Raw genomic sequence first — 25,229 nt, forward strand, 5'->3', positions numbered from 1 at the left:
ATTGTGGATATTGGTTCACAGGAGGAGGACTTCCAGGAGGACGATTTTGAGGCTATCCCTATTGAGGTATATCAATTATACTTAGTATATAAATAGTTGTATATACTGGTCATCGAGATGTTCAAAATTTGTATTTTCTAGTCTGCCGAGGGAGCACGCGTGGTGGACTTGACTGTGTTTCAAGATTCTCCAGCTAAACCTCCTCCCGCATACGTGGAGAAGGTAAGATAAATCGATTAATGCTAATTGTTGCGTAAGATGAATGATGAATGATGAATTAATTATTTTTTTGGGATCATGCAGATGATTCGTACAGCACGTGGCCAGATCGTCCGAAAGGGTCTGCTGGTTCGCACCCCGTATACGAATCCACTCAAAGGGAGGGCGAAACGGCAACCTACGGCCATTCCATCCTCTGCCTCTGAGCGTGAGGAATCTTTCCTCACGTGGTACACCAGCGCTGCGGCTTCCGACTCACATGATGTCTACTTCATCGGGTCGAAGTCAAAGGATAGCTTCTGGAGGCTTGTTGTAGAGTTACGCGAATGGTTGACCGACGATGTGAGTTGTTTATACTATATAATTTGATAAAAAGCTAGATATATTTATTAATAAATAACACGTGAACTTGTTTATACCATTTTAGCATGTGAATTCCTTTTTGGCTTTATTACGTCGGCAGCAGGACGATCACCAGTCGAATATCTCACAGCGTTGGACGATTGCCCACACATTCTTCGGAGGCCATATTGAGGTGGCCTGGAAGAGTTGGCAGACCACACCGATTGGAGAGTTTGAGTTTTCGGGGCTCTTCACAAGGATGGTTGATGCATCGTACACCCCGGGATTGTTGTACAAACCATGAGGGATGGTCGATCAGGTAGAGTTTATATATATTTCTATTATATTCAATTGGTTAACGACAACGATAAGTAACTAAAATGTCTCATTGTTTATAGGTTTTCATCCCTATAAACTTCGAGAACGCACATTGGGTCGCCGGAGTTATAGATTTCCGTGAGTGGTCGATTACGGCGTACGATTCAGATGTTTCATATTCGGGGAATATAGGGACTCTGGAGCAGCGCATGTGATCGTACATGACCTTTATTCCCGCGTTATTAGAGGCGACAACTTTTTGGACAGCTTCTATGAGGACTCCACGACGTGATCCCCTCACTTTACATCGAGCGTCGGATGTCCCTCAGCAGGGGTTGGGCTCCGGTGACTGTGGCATCTTTATGTTACGATTTTTTGAGTGTTTGGCGTTGGCACGGAGCTACGTTTTTCCCCGAGAGTCGTCTACCTCTATGCGTCGACGATTAGCGACACAGTTGTATTTTTATTGTATCGAGTAGCTCACGGATGTATATTTATCGTTATTCCTATGTTTAGATGTATATATTTATTGTATGTTCATATGTGTATGATATACTTTATTTGTGGTTATATATGGATGTGTATCGTATTTGAGTTCATTTTTTAAATAATCTTGTCATGAAAAAACAATAAAAACGTATAATTACTCAAACATTTACACAATTGAAACAATTAGAGAAAATAAAGTAATACTGAAATAAAGTAACACTAAATTTATTACATCAAATGACAATACAATTACACATTTGAAACAATAATAAAAATACATCGGTTACATAAACCTGAAGTACAACAATGAAGAATCATATAAAAAACAAAATTGAGTATAAGCATGTCAAGATCTCGTTCCTTTGCCTTTTGTATGTGAACGTTGAGGGGCAGAGCTCGGGACCGGTGCTGGGGATTTACATTGGGTTCGTGTATGCCCCGGTTCATGGCAATGACTACAAATCCTCGGTGTAACAATTTCTCCTTGTGATGGACGTCGATTTCTATTGGTTGGACGACCTGGACGACGACTATCGAGGACGGGGGGCAATATAACTCTGTCTTCCGGTGAGTGTAACCAATCACATTGATTTCCAAAAGGATTGATTGGTTCCTGATATATTGCACGATAAATATCGGTGCGGAGGAATGGATGAACCCATGCGTGCACATTCGTCAGTCTCATATGTCGTGCAACGGCAATGGCATGCTTGCACGAAATACGTGAAAGCTGAAACTTTCTACACGTGCATGACATGTCACCAAAGTCCACAATACCCATGAATCCACCAAATCCAACACCCTGATACCGAGTAGGTGTAATCGGTCGAACATCCAGACTTGCAGACTTTGAAAGACGATTACTGATCTTATCTTCCACCTAAGGGGTGAGGAAGTTATGACATTCACCTGTAATTCAGAAAAAATATTAAGAACACATTTGGTAATATGATTAACAAAGTGGAAAAAAGTATATGAGACAACTTTTAATTAATATCGATTTGATACTTACTTGCATGGGTTCTCCTCTCGTAAAACCATCGTTGCATTGTACCACGAATAAACTCCAAGAGCATGGTTATAGGTAGGCCCCGTGCATGTCTAACAAGGGCATTAAATGACTCAGCAATATTTGTGGTCATGATATTGTATCGATGCCCTGGAAAGTACGCTCTACTCCAACGGTGAAAGCTGATATCCCGTAGATAAGCTCCAGCTTGGGGGTTCAATGAGTCAATGGATTGCATCATCGAACCAAATTCAGACTTTGTGTATGATTTAGCGGCTTTCCAATATGCACCCGCGACCTGTAAGAGGGAAAAAAATATGAAAACTCATTGTAAGCAAAATGTTTGAAAATGATAAACTGTTATAAATTTAATTACTTGTTTACAATATACCTTTGAGTCCCGTTTATACTTTGCCCGCATGTTACACAGAAGGTGATGACAACAGCATCCATGGTGGACATCTGGAAAGACTTCAGCCATTGCCGAGTAGATAGCATGATGTCGATCGGAGATTATTGCAAGCTCAGAGAGGTCAGGGGTGCATTCTTTAATTCTCATAAGAAACCAACACCACGTGTCGTGATCTTCTTTTACATTGTAAAGGCATTTTCATATTTATTTATATATTTCATTACTTTTTCTAAAATGTCAAAATTACCTTTCCCCTCATCTATATAAACCCTCCTCACTTATTTTATTTCCACACTTCTCATATCACTTAAACACTCACTCTCACTTTCATTTTTTTTGTTAACATCAATTAGTAGGGATTCGTTCGGACGAAGGAAGTTCGTATTTATGAATTCGACTCGAAAAAATACTATTCATCAAAAAAAGGTATTTATGTCAATCTTATCCTAAAACTTCATTTTATTTGTTAAGTATAGTTTTTATGTCGTAATATGGGGGTTAAATATAATATTTGATAAGTATAGGGGGTTAAATGTAATTTAGGATAAATATGGGGGGTTTTTGGATATTTTACATTGTAAAGGCATTTTCATATTTATTTATATATTTCATTACTTTTCTAAAATGTCAAAAATACCATTCCCTTCATCTATATAAACCCTCCTCACTCATTTTATTTCCACACACTTCTCATATCACTTAAACACTCACTCTCACTTTCATTTTTTTTGTTAACATCAATTAGTAAGGATTCGTTCGGACGAAGGAAGTTCGTATTTTTGAATTCGACTCGAAAAAATACTATTTATCAAAAAAAGGTATTTATGCCAATCTTATCCTAAAACTTCATTTTATTTGTTAAGTATAGTTTTTATGTCGTAATATGGGGGTTAAATGTAATATTTGACAAGTATGGGGGGTTAAATGTAATTTAAGATAAATATAGGGGGTTTTTGGATATTTTACATTGTTATGGGGGTTTTAGATATTTTACAATATATACAGGATTTATATAACATGTTAAAAATATATAGGGATTGTTTTGATACAAGACGACATACAAGGGTGTCAAATGAAATGTTATTAAAATTAGGGCGTATTTTCATATTAAACATTGTAGGCGCATTATAATTGAAATTATAGGTTTTTTCGAGTTTCACCGCTTTAGGATATATCAATGCACATTTTTCTTATTTCTGAAGAACTTTTCGATTGTTGTCATTCTATGGTATTTCAACTTTTAGGATTCAAATTTCAGTTTTGTTTTTTTGAATTTCACCGTTTTAGCATATATCAACTCGTATTTTTCAGATTTTTTTAGAATTGTTCGATTATTACCATTCTAGGGTATTTCAATTTTTAGAATTCGAATTTAAGCTCAATTTTTTTTGAATTTTATCGTTTTAGGATATATCCACTAGTACTTTTCAGATTTCTGCAGAAATTATTTATTATTGACATTTTAAAGTAAGGCCAAACGACTATTTCCCACCCAAGGTTTAGCGTTTTCTCAAAAGTCCCCCCTTTAACTATGGAAACACCAAACACCCACCCATGGCCGGTTAGATTTAACCAAACCCTAACGGCTAAAAATTTTATCTCCTTTTGCCCCCCTAAACTTTAAAAACTGAAATTTTTCCCCCGCCTAAGTTTTAAAAAATGGCAGTTTCACCCTAGAGTTTGGTTTTGAAATCTCCGACGATCTCTCCGGCTCCGTTGCCGACGGCTACTCCCTCCCGAAGCAACCTCTCCTTTTGGCGATCTCTTTCCTCCCATTTGGAGGTCCGATCGGCACCCGGAGACGTCGTGGGAGACGAAGAACTTCGTCGAGAAGATGAAGTTCTTCGTCTTCCCAGACGAAGACGACGCCGTCGTCTTCGTCTGGAAAGACGATTATCTTCCTAGAAGAAGACCTCTGGGAAGATGACCGTCTTCCCAGACGAAGACGACGGCGTCGGCTTCGTCTGGGAAGACGAAGAACTTCATCTTCTCGACGAAGTTCTTCGTCTCCCACGACGTCTCCGGGTGCCGATCGGACCTCCAAATGGGAGGAAAGAGATCACCGAAAGGAGAGGTTGCTTCGGGAGGGAGCGGCCGTCGACAACAGAGCCGGAGAGGTCACCGGAGATTTCAAAACCAAACCCTAGGGTGAAACTGTGATTTTTTAAAACTTAGGGTGGGGGAAAATTTTAGTTTTTAAAGTTTAGGGGGGCAAAATGAGGTTCTATTTTAGTTTATTTTTAATATTATAGCAAAAATAACGATTTTACCCCTACCACCGTTAGGGTTTGGTTAAATCTAACCGGCCATGGGTGGGTGTTTGGTGTTTCCATAGTTAAAGGGGGGACTTTTGAGAAAACGCTAAACCTTGGGTGGAAAATAGTCGTTTGGCCTTAAAGTAATTCAAAGTATAGAATTTGAATATCTATTTCAAAGTATAGATATTATAAAAACGTTTTAAATAGAACGTTACAAACAGATAGATGCATTTTGATATAAGATAACATACGAAAGTGTTATATACATTGTTAAATAATTATAGAGGGATAAATAACATATTAGAAAAATATGAGGAGTTTTTTTAATTATTAATAATTGTACGGTTGATTTACATAGTTATTATTGATTTTTTTTTTATACCTGAATAATTATCTTCAAAAACTTGTCATTGCAGGATTGATATTTAAAATGGAGGGTTATGCATCGGTTCGTTACCAGGGAGAATGGATTCAAGGTCGCAACAACACAATGAAATATGTTGGAGGAGCCAAACAATTGATTAAAATCCCTTATGGAACAACATTCGAGGGATTTATTGAGCTTTTGACGGAGTATTGTAGTATTGATCCAATGAAAAACTACATTCAAGTATCAATGAAACCAAGAAAAATTAAGCTCGACTGTCCCATCCAGATCCAAAATGATGAAGATGTGCAAGGTCTTCTTGATATGTCCCAGTACTTTCAGGAATGTATTCCTATTTTTGTTACATGTACCCCAATTGAAGGGTAGAAGGAAGAAGATGAAGATGAAGATGAAAAAGAAAGCAGTTGGGTCAAAAAAGAATACGATTTGGAAAAGTTGATTGATTTCAGTAATGACCCATTATATATTGCAAACTCATGGGCTCATGGAGAAAAAGATATAGTTCCCTATTAGGGTGACTTCGATGGAAATGATATGCCCGACATTCCTTTAGACGATGTAGAGCCTGAGTATATGGCATCAGTAACCGAGGGTATGGATAGTTTACAGCTTGAAGATCCTACTTCAGGTGGTGGAAATTATTATGGGTCGTTTTTTGACAATGTCCCCACTGATCCATTTAGGTGGCTTCCTGATTTTCCTCCACAACCATCAGCATCATCAAGTGGTTCCAGATCAATCCGAGAGGAGAATGGGGTCAAGATTGGTGATATTTTTCACAGTAAAGTCCAATTGATTGACGCCATGAGACAATTCGCCTTACTTAAAGGATTTCAATTTGGTGTCAAAAAGTCTGACAAGAAACGGTGGGAAATTAAATGCAAGGCTGAAAATTGTAAGTGGTATATACATGCAACCAAGTCCACTGTCGGTGATGTGTGGGGGATCAACTCTATGAATCCTACCCACACATGTTTAGTTGATCAAATCATGCCACATCAGAGACAAGCTGGGGCCCGAGCTTTAGGTCAATTAATGAGATCAAAGTTTGTGATGATTGATCGAATTTATCGGCCTAAAGAAATAATTGTAGACATCGCCGACCGATATAAAATTGATATTTCCTACTCACAGGCTTGGCGGGCAAGAAATTGGGCTATCAATTCATTGAGAGGTTCACTGGAGGAATCTTTTATACTGTTACCAGATTATTGCTACAATTTACAACGTACTAATTCGGGCACCGTTACTGCTATTGAAACAGATGATGAGCATCGATTTACAAATTTTTTCATGGCGTTAGGATGTTCCGTTCGTGCGTTTAGTCAATATCTTCGTCCCGTTATTTGCATTGACTCTGCTTTCCTTAAAGGTTGATATCTGGGGCATTTATTTATTACGGTGGCTCTTGATGGTAATAATCAAATATACCCTATTGGTTTCGGTGTCGGCAAAAAAGAAGATCACGACACGTGGTGTTGGTTTCTTATGAGAATTAAAGAATGCATCCCTGACCTCTCTGAGCTTGCAATAATCTCCGATCGACATCATGCTATCTACTCGGCAATGGCCGAAGTCTTTCCAGATGTTCACCATGGATGTTGTTGTCATCACCTTCTGTGTAACATGCGGGCAAAGTATAAACGGGACTCAAAGGTATATTGTAAACAAGTAATTAAATTTATAACAGTTTATCATTTTCAAACATTTTGCTTACAATGAGTTTTCATATTTTTTTCCCTCTTACAGGTCGCGGGTGCATATTGGAAAGTCGCTAAATCATACACAGAGTCTGAATTTGGTTCGATGATGCAATCCATTGACTCAATGAACCCCCAAGCTGGAGCTTATCTACGGGATGTCGGCTTTCACCGTTAGAGTAGAGCGTACTTTCCAGGGCATCGATACAATATCATGATCACAAATATTGCTGAGTCATTTAATGCCCTTGTCAGACATGCACGGGGCCTACCTATAACCATGCTCTTGGAGTTTATTCGTGGTACAATGCAACGATGGTTTTACGAGAGGAGAACCCATGCAAGTAAGTATCAAATCGATATTAATTAAAAGTTGTCTCATATACTTTTTTCCACTTTGTTAATCATATTACCAAATGTGTTCTTAATATTTTTTCTGAATTACAGGTGAATGTCATAACTTCCTCACCCCTTGGGCGGAAGATAAGATCAATAATCGTCTTTCAAAGTCTGCAAGTCTGGATGTTCGACCGATTACACCTACTCGGTATCAGGTTGTTGGATTTGGTGGATTCATGGGTATTGTGGACTTTGGTGACATGTCATGCACGTGTAGAAAGTTTCAGCTTTCACGTATTACGTGCAAGCATGCCATTGCCGTTGCACGACATATGAGACTGACGAATGTGCACGCATGGGTTCATCCATTCTTCCGCACCGATATTTATCGTGCAATATATCAGGAACCAATCAATCCTCTTGGAAATCAATGTGATTGGTTACACTCACCGGAAGACAGAGTTATATTGCCCCCCGTCCTCGATAGTCGTCATCCAGGTCGTCCAACCAATAGAAATCGACGTCCATCACAAGGAGAAATTGTTACACCGAGGATTTGTAGTCGTTGCCATGAACCGGGGCATACACGAACCCAATGTAAATCCCCAGCACTGGTCCCAAGCTCTGCCCCTCAACGTTCACATACAAAAGACAAAGGAACGAGATCTTGACATGCTTATACTCAATTTTGTTTTTTATATGATTCTTCATTGTTGTACTTCAGGTTTATGTAACCGATGTATTTTTATTATTGTTTCAAATGTGTAATTGTATTGTCATTTGATGTAATAAATTTAGTGTTACTTTATTTCAGTATTACTTTATTTTCTCTAATTGTTTCAATTGTGTAAATGTTTGAGTAATTATACGTTTTTATTGTTTTTTCATGATAAGATTATTTAAAAAATGAACTCAAATACGATACACATCCATATATAACCACAAATAAAGTATATCATATACATATGAACATACAATAAATATATACATCTAAACATAGGAATAACGATAAATATACATCCGTAAGCTACTCGATACAATGAAAATACAACTGTGTCGCTAATCGTCGACGCATAGAGGTAGACGACTCTCGGGGAAAAACGTAGCTCCGTGCCAACGCCAAACACTCAAAAAATCGCAACATAAAGACGCCACAGTCACCGGAGCCTAACCCCTGCTGAGGGACATCCGACGCTCGATGTAAAGTGAGGGGATCACGTCGTGGAGTCCTCATAGAAGTTGTCCAAAAAGTCGTCGCCTCTAATAACGCGGGAATAAAGGTCATGTACGGTCGCATGTGCTGCTCCAGAGTCCCTATATTCCCCGAATATGAAACATCTGAATCGTACGCCGTAATCGACCACTCACGAAAATCTATAACTTCGACGACCCAATGTGCGTTCTCGAAGTTTATAGGGATGAAAACCTATAAACAATGAGACATTTTAGTTACTTATCGTTGTCGTTAACCAATTGAATATAATAGAAATATATATAAACTCTACCTGATCGACCATCCCCCATGGTTTGTACAACAATCCCAGGGTGTACGATGCATCAACCATCCTCGTGAAGAGCCCCGAAAACTCAAACTCTCCAATCGGTGTGGTCTGCCAACTCTTCCAGGCCATCTCAATATGGCCTCCGAAGAATGTGTGGGTAGTCGTCCAACGCTGTGAGATAGTCGACTGGTGATCGTCCTGCTGCCGACGTAATAAAGCCAAAAAGGAATCCATATGCTAAAATGGTATAAACAAGTTCACGTGTTATTTATTAATAAATATATCTAGCTTTTTATCAAATTATATAGTATAGACAACTCACATCGTCGGTCAACCATTCGCATAACTCTACAACAAGCCTCCAGAAGTTGTCCTTTGACTTTGACCCGATGAAGTAGACATCATGTGAGTCGAAAGCCGCAGCGCTGGTGTACCACGTGAGAAAAGATTCCTCACGCTCAGAGGCAGAGGATGGAATGGCCGTAGGTTACCGTTTTACCCTCCCTTTGAGTGGATTCGTATACGGGGTGCGAACAAGCGGACCCTTCCGAATGATTCGGCCACGTGCTGTACGAATCATCTGCATGATCCCAAAAAAATAATTAATTCATCATTCATCTTACGCAACAATTAGCATTAATCGATTTATCTTACCTTCTTCACGTATGCGGGAGGAGGTTTAGCTGGAGAATCTTGAAACACGGTCAAGTCCACCACGCGTGCTCCCTCGGCAGACTAGAAAATACAAATTTTGAACATCTCAATGACCAGTATATACAACTATTTATATACTAAGTATAACTGATATACCTCAATAGGGATGACCTCAAAATCGTCCTCCTGGAAGTCCTCCTCCTGTGAACCAATATCCACAATTTTTTTGGTCGAGCTCGGGATATCAGCAAGTAACCATAATCACTCTGCCCGGAAGTGTCTGGTCTCGTCGGGGATTCACAGCTCGCTGTCAACCTGTCTTCTTTTGCGAGAAATATCCTGAGACAATGTAAAAAATTCGTTAGACATGAGTAAAAACAAATATGTAAACAAATGTATACGTGAAAAAAACATAAAAAGATGAAAAATACCAAATAATCAAAAAGGAAATAACAAAACTTAAAAAACAAGATTTAACTGCCTGATAACGGAATTGAAATTTGAATTCTGAAAGTTGAAAAACCCTAAAATGGGAACAATCAAAAAATCTTTTGAAAATCTGAAAAATACGAGTCGATATATCTAAAAACGGTGAAATCCGAAAAAACGGAACTGAAATTCGAATTCTAAAAGTTGAAAAACCCTAGAATAGCAACAATCAAAGAATCCTTCGAAAATTTGGGAAATACGAGTCCATATCTCGTAAAACGGTTAAAATCTAAAAAAATGGAACTGAAATTCGAATTCTAAAAGTTGAAAAACCCTAGAATGGAAATAATCAGAAAATCCTTCAGAAATCTGAAAAATACGAGTCCATATCTCGTAAAACGGTTAAATTCGAAAAAACGAAATTGAAAATCGAATTCTAAAAGTTGAAAAACTCTAGAATGGGAACAATCAAAAAATCCTTCAGAAATCTGGAAAATACCAGTCCATATCTCGTAAAATGGTTAAATTCGAAAAAATGGAACTGAAATTCCAATTTTAAAAGTTGAAATAACCTATAATGGCAACAATCGAAAAATCCTTCGAAAATCTGAAAGATAAGAGTCCATATCTCGTAAAACGGTGAAATCTGAAAAAACGGAATTGAAATTCGAATTGTAAAAGTTGAAAAACCCTAGAATGGGAACAATCGAAAAATCCTTCGAAAATCTGAAAAATACGAGTCCATATCTCGTAAAACGGTTAAATTCAAAAAAACGAAATTGAAATTCGAATTCTAAAAGTTGGAAAACTTTAGAATGGAAACAATTGAAAAATCCTTCAGAAATCTGGAAAATACGAGTCCATATCTCGTAAAATGGTTAAATTCGAAAAAATGGAACTGAAATTTCAATTTTAAAAGTTGAAATAACCTAGAATGACAACAATCGAAAAATCCTTCGAAAATCTGAAAGATAAGAGTCCATATCTCGTAAAACGGTGAAATCCGAAAAAACAGAATTGAAATTCGAATTGTAAAAGTTGAAAAACCCTAGAATGGGAACAATCGAAAAATCCTTTGGAAATCTGAAAAATACGAGTCCATATCTCGTAAAACGGTAAAATCTGAAAAAACGGAATTGAAATTCGAATTCTAAAAGTTGAAAAACCCTAGAATGGAAACAATCGAAAAATCCTTCGAAAATCTGAAAAATACGAGTCCATATCTCGTAAAACGGTTAAATTCGAAAAAACGAAATTGAAATTCGAATTCTAAAAGTTGAAAAACTCTAGAATGGGAACAATCGAAAAATCCTTCAGAAATCTGGAAAATACGAGTCCATATCTCGTAAAACGATTAAATTCGAAAAAATGGAACTAAAATTCCAATTTTAAAAGTTGAAATAACCTAGAATGACAACAATCGAAAAATCCTTCGGGAATCTGAAAGATAAGAGTCCATATCTCGTAAAACGGTGAAATCCGAAAAAACAGAATTGAAATTCGAATTCTAAAAGTTGAAAAACCCTAGAATGGGAACAATCAAAAAATCCTTCGGAAATCTGAAAAATACGAGTCCATATCTCGTAAAACGGTGAAATTTGGAAAAACGGAATTGAAATTCGAATTCTAAAAGTTGAAAAACCCTAGAACAGAAAAAACGGATATAAAATTTGAAAACTACACAATCAAAAACCCTAGATAAGAAAAATCTCAATTTACACTCTCATGAAAACTAAAACTCTAAAAGGTCCACTGTGTTCTAAGGAATTTCCCCAGCTTTCCAATATTTTAAAAAAGCTACTTTACCCCCCTAAAAACAGCCAATCTTGGCTGAACGTCTGTTCCCACGTCGGACTGCCGATCTCTTCAGCAGTCATTTTCGGCCAAATTTTGGTCGTTTCAGCCTCCGATTTTCACATAAATCAAATCTACACGTTGTCTAACACAAAACCCCTCAATCAATTCAACAAAAACAACCAAGAATCAAAAGATTTTAAGCACTTCAAACCGTAAACCCTAAAATTTCAAACCGAAAAATCTCAATCAAATCTCAATAATATGAGCAATAACTTGATCGAAACAAGATTACGGGAGATATACCAACCTTCTTTGCCATTTGAGGATGTCGGAAATCAAGAAAATCGACGGAAATCAGCTCGCCCGTGGGATGAACGTGGTGACGTGAAAATGTTTTGAAATTTGAGAGAAATGCACAGTAAATTCGCTAATATTAACGTGGGAAATAGGAAATTTGGCTGTGTTATATATATGGACATTTTCGTAATTTCGCCAAACTCACGTTGACGTGACAAATTTCAAAAAAACCCCACGTGGGCTAAGGAGCTCCCACGACAACCCAATTGTTTTAAAAAGCTAAGTTACCCCCCTAAATTTTGGCTGAACGTGGGATTGATGATTTTGACGTGGGAAACACTGTTCCCACGTCGGATTGCCAATCTCTTCTGCAGTCATTTTCGGCCAAATTTTGGTCGTTTCAGCCACCGATTTTCACATAAATCGAATCTACACGTTGTATAACACAAAACCCCTCAATTAATTTAACAAAAACAACCAAGAATCAAAACATTTTAAGCATTGTTCAAACCGTAAACCCTAAAATTTCAAACCGAAAATTCTCAATCAAATCTCAATAATATGAGCAATAACTTGATCCAAACAAGATTACGGGAGATGTGATAACATTATTTTCCATTTTCGGTTGTCGGAAAGCAAGAAAATCGGCGAAAATAACGTTCGCCGTGGGATGCATTAAAAATTCGAATTTTCTTTGAATTGCACAGTGAAAATTTGCTGTGTTTATATATGGGGGCATTTTCGTCATTTCACAAAACCTGGGCATTTTTGCTTAAACCTGAATTTTTTGGGCAATTTCGTTTAGACCCCTTTAATTTTGCCTAATTTTTTAAATTTCCCTTGATGTATTTATCAAATGTACTGACAGACATGGGCCTCTCGTCAGGTAGGCGGCCAGGAGAATCAGAGATGGATGTTTGTATTTTCTTGTTGGATGGCTTCGTATATTTATAATTTGAGTTTGTTCTATTGGAACATCACCATTTCATGTGTATTTGTCATTCGTAATTATAGATGGTCCATTTTTAGGAATAATACCGGCGTTAGGTAGATATTAGCGTCAACCATGAGGAAAACTCGGTCATTTTTGTCTTTATATTGATGTTTCAAAGTTGTTAAATGGAAATATTATTTTTTTAGTGGTGTTAGTAGTAGCAATTAACATTTTCTTATCCAAGTTTGGCCTACAATCACTTACTGAGATCAATTATTAATGGATAACAGTTCATACTGAAAACTTAGATAAATATGTATTTGTGTCTCAATTTTGAGAGATATTAATTGACAAAAAGATCGTATTACATGTAATCGTAAACTTGATAAGATTTTAAAATTGTTCATTGACACTTTATTGACTCAATAAAGAGCTTATGAGTTGTGCACATATATAGAGTTGTTTTAGACTTAAGAGGTAGAGGATCACCGAAAATAGATTCGATTTAGGTACTAGATTAAGGGTTTTGAGTCTCAGAATGTCTTAAAAACCATAATGTAATAATTTTAGAGAGAATAATGAAAAAGAGAATGGATGAAAAGTAAAATTAGTTGGTGCTAGCATTTGCTTTTAGGCAGGATACAACCAATTCACTAGTGAAAGTTTTGAGGGTATTATGATAATTTTTCAAAATTTAAACAGTTATGGTTAGTATGTTAATTTAACTTTTTGATATTATTACATAAGGAATCCATCCTAATTTTTAAGCCACCGAATTTGCTTACTCATTCTTATATTATAACAATAATTTATTAGTTATTTTAAAAAATGTATTATTACATAAGGAATCCAAATAATTTACTTAGAGAATCCAAAAATATTCACTAATGTTATGAAAAATTAAAAAGTACTAATAAATTTATTATTAATTTATGGAAAAACCGAAAGATGATATGGGGAATCAAAAGTACTAATAAATTAAAAAGTACTAATTTCTAATTTTTTCTTCACTTTCCCTTTGGCCATCATCAACTGACATGGCTGGGGGTTAAACGATGAGCATCGTTCGGATCTGGATAATGCTCGTCGTCTTTCGTAAGACGACAGAGCATTATTCATTCTCTAACCGATGATCATCGTCCAGAGGACGACCTCTGGATAAAGACAACTCCACCGTTGGTTAGCCATTGCCAGAGAAAGTGGTTGGATTTCAAAGGGGAAAATAAATTTTTTAAAACTTAATTCGAGGAAAAATATTACTTTTTCAAATTAAAGGAGAAAAATGAGATAAAATTTAAATTATTTTAATATTATTAATAAAATAACGAATTTATCCTTTAATCCAAACAAAAAATATTTAAGTTTTTTATCTGTTATAGATATATATTTAAATTTTTTATCTATCATAAATATACATTTATCATTTGAATAAAAGTAGAGGGGATGGGGGGAAGAATGCCCCTCTCCCCTATATTTTTGTTTAAAATATTTTTTTTTTTTATAAGTTAGAGGATGAAATCGAATCTTTTAATTATTTTTATTGGGCAAGTCAAAGGATAAGATAAGTTGAAGATGAGGTTGAGGAGATTCTCAGCCAATTACATTTTTCTTCGTCTCTCTGGGACATTATATTATTTTTTATACTCAGTATCAATAAATTCCCTATGAAATAGCATTTTTCTCAACCTCTCTTAGCATTATTGCTCGTTGCTATCTGTTTGCTACAAGCTAGACTACGTTCATTCAGGGTTTGCTCTCAAAAACTCCAACTTTGATAGTTGTTTGTTGTGTGTCTTTCTCTTTTGTTTTCATTATTAATTAGCCATGCTTTTATTCTCAGTGTAAAGCTAGATTTTGTTTACTAAGCTTTTCTCTCAAGCATTTACTGAATTTTTTTGTTATATAATATTTCCAACTCCAATTCTTTTTCTTTCATTTCCCTTGCCTCCTAAGTACCCTTTCATTGTACAGCTTTACTCGAAACAAAAAAAAAAAAGAGAGAGAGAGAGAGAGTGTGTGTGTGTGTGTGTCTGTACAGGTATTTATCGGCAATGGCTGAGGAAATAGTAACCAGTACTGCCGCGCAACTTGCATCAGAAGCTACAGTGTCGGGATGTGATTTGCTTAAACAGCATATATCATATGTGTTCAAGTACCAGAGCTACATCAACGACCTCAAAAAACTAGTTGAGGATCTCAGAAATAAAAAAGAAACAGTGGAGAAACCTGTAGAGTTAGCTGAAAGACAGGGTGAAGAGATTTATAAAGCTGTTAAGAAATGGTTGAGTGATGTAGATGAGTTTACTGAAAGGGTAGCAAAAGCCATCATTGAGGATGAAGATAAAGCAGACAAGGGCAGCTGTTTAAAATTGAAGTCATGTCCTAATTTGATTCAAAGTTACAAGCTTGGAAAGGAAGCAGTGAAAGCTGCAGTGAGTGGGGCCGATCTGTTAGGGAAAGGCAACTTCAGTAGTATTTCCTACCGTCATGCTCTACAGAGGACAGAATCCATGTATGTCAGAGGCTACGAGGCCTTCGATTCCAGAGAGCAAGTTTTGCAAGAAATTTTGGACACATTGAAGGATGCTAATTTTAACATGGTCGGGGTGCATGGGATGGGAGGTGTGGGCAAAACTACACTGGTCAACAAAGTAGCTTGGCAGGTGAAGGAAGACAGGATATTTCATGAGGTGGCCATTGCTGAGGTAACACAAACCCCAGACTACAAAAAAATTCAAGAAAAACTTGCTTCCGATTTAGGCTTGGAATTTTGTCAGGAGAGTGAATATCAGAGAGCTAGTCAACTACGTTCCAGGATAAAGAAGGAGAAGAGTTTACTTATAATACTGGATAATATTTGGACAAAACTTGATTTGGATGCAATTGGAATTCCTTTTGGGGATTCTGAGAAAGGAAGAAAAGATGATCTTTTTGGGGATGCTCATAAAGAAAGAAATGATGATGAGATCAAGCCATGCACAATATTGTTAACTTCTAGATATCGGGATGTATTAAGCAAAGATATGAAGACTCAGAAGAATATCTTTGTTCGTCCTATATCTAAAGATGACGCATGGAATTTGTTTCGGAAGATTGTGGGTGATTCTGCAGAAAGCTCTGATTTTCATCCTTTAGCAGATGAGTTTGTTACAAAATGTGCAGGTTTACCGGTTGCAATCTCAACAATTGCAAATACATTGAAAAATGAGAGTCTTCCCTTTTGGAAGGATGCCTTGGTTCGACTTAAAAGGTCTACTCCAAGACATATTCCAGATATGGAAGAAAGTGTGTACTCTACTATAGAGCTGAGTTACAATTTTCTGAAAATTGAGGAAGCTAAATCACTATTTCTTCTTTGTGCTCTAACAGATGCTGGTAGTAGCATGTCCACTGATGACCTATTAAAATATAGTGTGGGTTTGAATTTGTTTGGACATGTATATACATTGGAAGAAGGAAGGGATAGATTGCACAGTTTGATAAATTATCTCAAAGCTTCTTGCTTGTTGTTGGACGGTGACAATGACCATGTTGTTAAAATGCATGATATTATTCATGATGTTGCTGTGTCGATTGCTTCAACAGAGAAATTCATGTTTAATATTCAAAATGGCATCTGCTTGAAAGAGGTGCTGGGGGAGAAAATACCGAAACATTCAACTGCTATTTCTCTGCCCTATAGAGATATTTATGATAAGCTTCCTCAACGATTGGAGTTTCCGAAACTGGAGTTGTTCTTTCTATTTATGAATAATCGCTCACTACAAATCCCAGATGCTTTTTTCGAAGAAATGAAAGAACTCAGAGTTTTAGATCTTATCGGATTTCTTTTCTTTTCATTACCTTCATCCCTTTCTTGCCTAAAAAACCTTAAAACACTATGTCTGGACAACTGTCTGGTGGAAGATTTAAGAATTCTAGGAGAGCTAAGTAAATTAGAGATTCTTAGCTTCTCGAGGTCTCATATTAAACAGTTGCCTACAGAAATCAGACGGTTGACTCGGTTGAAGTTATTAGATTTGAGCAATTGTATAAATCTTAAATACATTGCACCACAAGTCCTCTCTTGCTTGTCTCAATTAGAAGAACTATATATGGGCAACTGTTTTGTTCAATGGGAAGTTGAAGGAGTGGATAATCAAGGACGAAGAAATGCTAGCCTTGAAGAGTTAAAGCAGTTGTCGAACCTAACAGCTTTACATCTTCATGTTCAGGATGCTCGAGGTATGCCACAAGACTTTTTCTTCAAGAAATTGAAAAGTTATCATTTATTTATTGGAGATAAATGGAAGTGGTCTGATAAATATTACAGTTCAACTTCAAGAACATTCAAACTAAAGATAAGTAATCATGTTTATTTGGGCCAAGGAATTAAAACTTTGTTGGAGATGACCAAAGATCTCTTTCTTGAGGAAATGACTGGAGTTAGATTTGTTGTTTATGAACTCAATGTGAATGGTTTTCCACATTTGAAGCATCTGCATGTAAAGGACAGTCTTGATATTTTGTATATCATTAACTCGGTTACTTGGAAAGTAGCCTTTCCCAAGTTGGAGTCCTTGATCCTTTGTAATTTGATTAAATTGGAGAAGATATGTCACGGTCAACTCAATGCAGGGTCTTTTAACATATTAAGGATCATAAAAATAGAAAGGTGTGATAGATTGGAGTATCTTTTTGCATCCTTCATGGCAAAAAACCTTATGCAGTTGCAAGAAATTGAAGTGACAAATTGTAAGAACCTAAAAGGGCTTTTTGGTGAAGAAAGTGATGACCATGGTGATGGAATTGAAACGAATAATAAGATGGAGTTCAATCAATTGTGTTCATTAACACTACAATGCCTACCCAAATTCATTAAGATCGATTCCAACATGATGGTATGTTTTATATTTTTCATTTTTCATTTTCTTTTGATGTAAAAAGGAGTATTCTTTTTAGTTCTTAAGTTATGTTTGAGGGCAATGTTTTTTTCTACAGGTTGTCTTTCCAAGATTGGAGAACTTGAAACTATATTCAATTAATATTGACAATACATGGCTTAATCAACCTCTATCAATGTTTTCATATAGTCAGTGCTTAAAAAGCTTAAGCATTCAGGGGTGTCATGGCTTGAATTATTTGTTTTCATCTACTATGGTCAAAAGTCTTAATGAACTTCAAAGGTTGGTGATAAGCGGTTGTATGTCAATGGAAGTAATAGTCAACTTAAAAGGAGCACAAGGAGAAGAAAAGATCATCAATATGAGTTTTCCTAAACTGTTGTACATGAAGCTTGAATTTTTGCCAGAACTCACAAGTTTTGGCACTGGGAAGTTAATTGAATTCCCCTCCTTAAAAGAACTTCACATTAAGATGTGCTCAAATTTGAAGACATTCTTCGGCCAATCTTCTTGTCCAAACACTGTGAGAGAAGAAGAAGTAGAAGTGAATTTGGAAAACTACTTTATGAATATAAACCCTCTCTTCGACGAAAAGGTAATTTATTTTATTCTTTCTACTAAAAGTTAATGTTGCTGAATGCCTTCAAAATGTTTTATGGGTTTTGAGAACATATCAACTTGACATGATATTTTTACAGCTTCCTTGTTGTGTGCTTGTGGGTCTTTTGTACACAAAATATTAACATGATGAATTGTTTGCTGCAGGTTGCTTTTCCTAGCTTGGAGGAGATGGTGCTTTCACACTTGGATAACTTGCAGCTGATATGGCACAACCAAAAACTCCATGGGGAATCCTTTTGCAAACTAAAAGTAGTGAGAGTCCAATTCTGTGAAAAGTTATTGACTATTGTTCCATCTAATACTCAAGGAAATCTGAGCTTTCGCTATCTAAAGAAATTGACTGTTATGGATTGTTGGAGTATGAAAAGTCTCTTTCCAGTTTCTACCGCTACTAGTCTCATGCAACTTGAACATCTAACAATAATGTGGAGTGGGTTGGAGAACATTGTTTCTGAGGAGGAAGTTACGGGAGCCCCAACATTTTTGTTTCCACAATTAAAATCTATCTTCCTTTACTGTTTAAGGGAGCTCAAATATTTCTACCCGCGGTTGCATACAATAGAGTGGCCGATGCTAAGCAGTTTGCGTGTGTCTATTTGCAAAAAGATAAAAGTTCATGATTTTGAATTTTCTAGCTTCCAAGAAAGAGACGAGGAGAGGCAACCTCCTATTTTTTATTTGGAAAAGGTATTACTTTGCTTTTATCCGCATTCATACATACAACATCTTTACGTTATCCAGATTGATTTAATATCACACTAATTTAGTATGATAACTGTGCTACCCAAAAGACAAGCCCAATATGTGAAGGAACTCAATATTGAGTGGGATGTCAATTGGGCCAAACAGTACAATATTCCAACTGAAAATTAACATTTTAAATTAAATGTTTGTCAACTTCAGTTTCCAAATCGTGAGTGAACATTAATGTTTCTATTCCAATTAAAATAAACGGACGAATACTCTTCCTTCGGCATGATAATAATAAATTTATTTTTCTCTTTGAATCTATCCAGTTAATAGATCAATTAAATGTTTCAGTTGCAAGATATTATTTATTTTGTTGATTAAAATTTTTGTTCATTTATGTAATTCTTGTTTCAAGTGTATTCTTATTTAATTTATAAATTTTAAATTTGTATATATATATAAAGTAATCAGCTGAAGAAAGTAAGTTAGTGAGTGATTTGAACTGCCCACATTATAAACCAATTTCTTTTTTCTTGTATTAATAAGTGACTCATAAAAGTGGATAAGACTTTTGGCTTGTATTTTTCTATTTACAACAATATTATTTACATTATTTCCAGATTAAAAATCTGGTTAGATATGTTTTTCCTTATAATTAGATGTATATAACTTGTAACATTTTGTACCGTTTGTATATAAAATTTCTAGTTACTTATTTGTGTGTTGCTGTGGAATTGTTGATGACTTAATGCTTACACCTATTTATTTACTTTTCATGATTTTTAGGTCATACCAAATTTGGAAACGCTGGATTTAGGCGCTGATGACTTTGGATTGGCATTCCTTCACAGTAATCTAGCTGAGAGGCTTGGCAAGCTTAAACATCTCGGGTTGAGTAACTTTGATGATGAATCTGTTTCTTCTCTGGTCAATTTCCTTCAAAAATTAAATTGTTTGGAATCACTAAATATTCTTGATAATAGTTCAAAAGAGCTATTCCCTTACAAGCAAGGACATAAATGGAAACAAGATTTTCGAGGGGACTCATTTCTTCAGAGTCTTCAAAAGTTATTTGTATATGGATGTCATTATTTGACAATTTTAATGCCATCTGCGACATCTTTTAAAAATCTTAAAGATTTATCCATAAGCAGTTGCAATGGATTAGATAAGGTACTAACATGTGAAGCAGCCAAAACTCTTGTAAATATCACAAAATTGAAGATAGGAGAATGTAAGTTAGTGACAGAAGTAGTAGCAAATGTGGGAGACCGGGAAGAAGAGATTGTTTTTGGCCAATTGACCACTTTGGAGCTTTCCTGTTTGTCAAGCCTTACTTGCTTTTGTTCAGCCAATTATTCCTTCAAATTCCCTTGTTTGGAGCAAGTTGTTGTGAGTCAATGCCCAAAATTGAATATCTTTTCTCAAGGATCTTTAAGCACACCATTGCTAAATAAAATACAATTGACAGAAAGATATAATGATCAAAAAGATTTTTGGGAGGATGATCTCAATTCTACCATCCAGCAAATATTTACAAAGATGGTACTTACACTTTCACAAAATTTTTGTTTTTTATCCATTTACAGCATTTTTGTTGATATGTAATTTAAATATTACTAATAATAAATCTGTTTATTTTTAATCATTATAATTTCCATTTTACCATATAGATTAAGTTGCCAAAATCATGAATTCCACGAGCATTATCTTCTATAGAGGATGAAAGGTTGTCAAACTCGTATTTCAATTTGTTAATTCCATGAATCTCATTTGACTAATGACATACACAAATCAATTGCATGCTAAGCAAGTTTAAAAAACAAGGAAGATACTTGTTCAAAATTTTTGCTAAGTTAGTTTTTGAACAATTATTTTGCGTTCTAATTCAGGTTTTGGTTTTTTGAATATGCTATGTAAGAGTCATTATAATTTAATATTTTTTGTTTTATAGGTTGGCTACCGTAACTTTATTCATTTGACACTCTCTGAATTTCCCAACGTGAAAGAAAAAATATGGAACGGTCAGTTACCAATCAACTTTTTCGAGAATTTAAAGTCTCTGATGGTGGATAAATTTTTGGATATATCAACTGGTATTTCATCCAATGTGTTATGCTGCTTCAAAAATTTGGAATTGTTGGAAATAAAAAGTTGTGAGTCACTAGAACAAGTGTTTGATTTGGAGGAAAATCATCAAGAAATTTCAGGCTTAGAGAAATTGAAATCATTGAAAATTGATGATTGCAATAGCTTGAGATGCATATTCACTCCATCTATACTGTTGGGTCTCGTTCAACTCCAAAAGATAGAGGTGAAAAACTGTGCATTAGTTGAAGAAATCATCAAAAAGGAGGAGAAACAGGATGGAGTGAGTGATAAAATTATAATTCCTCAATTAAACTCTGTTATGCTTGAGTCATTGCCTAGCTTGACAAGCTTCTATTCTGGAAGAAATATTTTGGAATGTCCTCCCTTGGAGACTATTGTCATTAAGGACTGTCAAAAGGTCCAAATGAAGGAGTTCAATATTCATCTTGCTGCATGTTTCACCAAAAAGGTGAGCTTGTTTCAGTTCTTATTACAGGATAAGTTAATTTTATTAGAATGTTGTTCAATAATGCAGACATTTTATGTGCATGCAGGTTGAAATTCCCACCTTGGGATCATCTTCTTGCTTCCAGAATTTAACAATCTTGCGCATCGGTGGCTTTGATCATTTGAAATATTTATTCCCATCTTCTATGTTGAAAACTTTTTTCAAACTGAAGGAGCTTGAGATATCTAATTGTATGTTCATGGAAAGAGTAATTGATGAGGATGATGGAAGAACAACAACGATGTTGTTTCCTAAATTATGCCGGTTGGAGCTTAGAGATCTTCCAAAACTCACAACATTATGCAATTCCACTGCAAGTTTTGTAGAAATGTCCTCCTTATTCAAACTTTGGATTGACAATTGCCCTAGTATTCAAACATTCATCTCTAGTTCTATATATGGTGATATGACATCATCAAGCAAAGAACCTAAAGGAATGAATGCAAAGGAGGGCTCTACCTACATGCTCTCTCTTTTTGATAAGAAGGTGATCCATCCCTTCATTTTGTTTTCAAGCATTTCTCATACTTGATATCTGATTTATAATTTTTTATGATACTAATAATGGCTTTTTATATTGTACTTGTAATTGTATTTTGAAATCTTCAGGTAAGACTCCCTAGTTTGGAGGAATTGGAAGTCACCTATGCTGATCAGTTGCTAAAATTATGGGACAATCAAGTCTCTTTGGATTCATTTGGAAAATTAGTTAGAGTGACTGTAAGATTTTGTAAAAGACTTGTAAGTGTTTTTCCATCTAACATGCTCGGGAGTCACCAGAAGCTAGAATTTTTGGAAGTGCAAAACTGTGAATCAGTTGAAGAGATATTTGAAGTACTTGAGAAAAGCTTTGGCATGGTGGGGGGAATTCTTGCCAAGGAGGAAACTATCCCTAGCTTTGTGTTTTCTAAATTAATCTGGTTGAATTTACAAATGCTACCAAGTCTCAAAAGTTTCTACCCGGAGAAACATATTTCAGAATGGCCAGATTTAGAAGGGTTGAAGGTGCATGGATGTAATAACGTGAAGATCATTGCTTCAGAATCATTGAGCATCCCAGGGAGTGATGGAGACAGTCAACAAACACTGTTTTTTGTTTACAAGGTATGAGCATCAAGTACTCAATTAAATCATGTCTACAATTTAATAAGTGGAAGGCACTGCTACTAATTTTGCAAAATTTTGACTGTCTTTAACTTATTTTATCTTATTTCTTAAAAGATTATTATTAGTAATACAGAATTTGTCTTACTAGACAACATTATCATCATTATCATTATGGATATAGTAAGTCTCAAATATCACAGATCTCAGCAAATATATTGCTACCCACCTAAATTAATCGTCTATTCTTTTTTGGTTAAACACTCTTTTTGTGATTGATTGATTTCTCAGGACGCATTCTCTAGTTTGAAAGAACTAGAATTATGTGAAATGCCCAGGCTATCGCATCTGTGGAGAGGAAATTTTCAGCCTTGCAATGCTTTTCAAAATCTCGGGACTCTAAAAGTGTCAGAATGTAGCAGCTTAGAAAATTCCTGTTTCTCAGTTTTGTCTCTCCAGAATTTAAGAACTTTGCAAGTTTCTAAGTGTGATGGGTTGAGATATTTACTGACCCCCTCAAAAGCTAAAACGTTGAATCGACTTAAAAGAATAAATGTATCGGATTGCAAATTGATGGTGGAAATTATAACAAATTTGGGAGATGAAGTAGTAGAGAATTCAATTGTTTTCGGCGAGTTGGATTGTTTGGAACTTCACTGTTTGTCCAGCCTTAAAAGCTTTTGTGGTGGGGATTATTCTCTTGAATTCCCATTCTTGGAAAAAGTAATAGTTAGAAAATGCTTGGAGATGGAGACTTTTTGTCATGGAGTATTAAGCACACCAAGTCTCCAAAGACTACAGTTGACAGATGGAGGAGAGGATGCAGTAGAAGAATGTTGGGAAGGCAACCTTAATTCCACCATACAATATTTGTTCAAAAATATGGTAATATGACTGACTCACCAAGATACCTCATGCATTTCTGTTGTTTAATGAATTAAATTGATTGAATTCATGTTTTTCCTTTTAATCAAATCGTCTATGCTTTATGATTACAGAATGTGCAGTACTCCAAAGAAGATTGAAGTCCTTCCTTTTCTAGTGGGTGATATACCACAGCTCCATTTCCTCCGGGTGGAGAGGGACTCTGTTTCTACTATCTCAACTGACTTTATCTTCACATTTTGTTGAAGGTGGAATGCCCTCTGTATACATATTTGTTCTGTTGTTGTAGATGAGTTTGTTTATGTATGCCAATTTCTACTTTTGGGCAAACAAGACACAATATGCAGTTTGTTAACTTCAATGTGTATGCTTTATTGAATACTTTCTCCCAGGAACAACGATGATTTTAAAGTTAAATGAGGATATTTAACAATCTCCATTTCAGGCTAAAGCCACCCACGTGATGAGCTCGGTACAATTTAGTTGTCGTGGTTTCTCCTCGCGTTTGTGACTTTCTATTTTGCCATTCGCTTTGTCCATCTCCTGCCCATATATTTTCTTTTCATATTCTTCAACAAGAAAACCCAACGGAAATAACGGACTCATTGTAATTTCTGAGTTCTCTCCAAGAAACCAACATAAATATATGGGCAAGAAAAAACAACGTCCCTCTTCTTCCTGTCTCAACACACAACCATCATCATCCACCACTGCTTCCACCTCTCAGCTGCCACAGCTACAGCCACAGCCACCGGCTGAATCATCACTATACCCTGTGATCTTCCGCGAAGACTCAAAGTTTCAGGAGGAAATGAAATGTGGAATCTACGAGAAGCATGTAGCTTGAGACCAAATGGCAGAACCATGGGCACGGTGGAGGGTGTTGCGAGAGCAAGAGAAGGTTCTCAATTGATTTGGCGTACGACCATCAGCTCTATCAGTCCCCATCAATATTTCTCTTGGTCAACGCACAGTCTTTTTCCTTATTATATTAAATAAAAAATATAACAAATGTTCAACATTGGGGCATAAATAAAGCAAAACAAAAAAAGCTGAGTGTAGGACACCAAGGTTTCAAAATTAAGGTTTGGCCAAACGACTATTGTCTACTCAAACTATGTTGAATTGTCAAAGTTCCCCTTATTAACTATGGAAATACCGTTTACCCACCCATGATTGGTTAAATTTAACGAAACTCGAACCCCTGAAAATTTAATCTCATTTTCCCCCCTAAAAATTTAAAAACTAACATTTTTTCCCTAAGCTAAGTTTGAAAATATTGTATTTTCTCCCCCTAGGGTTTAGTTTCCAAAACCCTTCACTTTCTCTGGTGTCATCGCCGGTCGTCTCTCCCTCCTGA

General features: G+C 35.9%; 3 protein-coding genes across 5 annotated transcripts in view; 2 read left to right on the top strand and 1 right to left on the bottom strand.

The window, feature by feature from the left end:
* LOC123219429 (vacuolar-sorting receptor 6-like) overlaps positions 1-25,229 on the top strand; it is a 78,308-nt gene that overhangs the window by 42,031 nt on the left and 11,048 nt on the right. The gene's annotated exons all lie outside the window — the stretch shown is intronic.
* Positions 1-25,229, bottom strand: part of LOC123219432 (protein PHLOEM PROTEIN 2-LIKE A1-like) — a 75,632-nt gene that overhangs the window by 37,593 nt on the left and 12,810 nt on the right. The window lies entirely within an intron of this gene.
* On the top strand, positions 14,670-24,328 carry LOC123219428. 2 transcript variants are annotated; one of them, XM_044641393.1, is made up of 9 exons: positions 14,670-17,967; positions 18,068-18,565; positions 18,736-19,278; positions 20,068-20,826; positions 21,236-21,841; positions 21,927-22,367; positions 22,490-22,984; positions 23,276-23,869; positions 23,983-24,328. In XM_044641393.1, the coding sequence occupies exons 1-9, from the start codon at positions 15,139-15,141 to the stop codon at positions 24,007-24,009; spliced, it is 6,792 nt and encodes a 2,263-aa protein (XP_044497328.1). In that variant the 5' UTR covers positions 14,670-15,138; the 3' UTR covers positions 24,010-24,328. The 2 variants fall into 2 exon arrangements, with proteins under 2 accessions (XP_044497328.1, XP_044497329.1); XM_044641394.1 differs by lacking the exon at positions 20,068-20,826 and having other exon boundaries at positions 14,671-17,967.

This window comes from Mangifera indica, chromosome 6, assembly GCF_011075055.1.
Source record: "Mangifera indica cultivar Alphonso chromosome 6, CATAS_Mindica_2.1, whole genome shotgun sequence".
NCBI classification, from domain to species: Eukaryota; Viridiplantae; Streptophyta; class Magnoliopsida; order Sapindales; family Anacardiaceae; genus Mangifera; species Mangifera indica.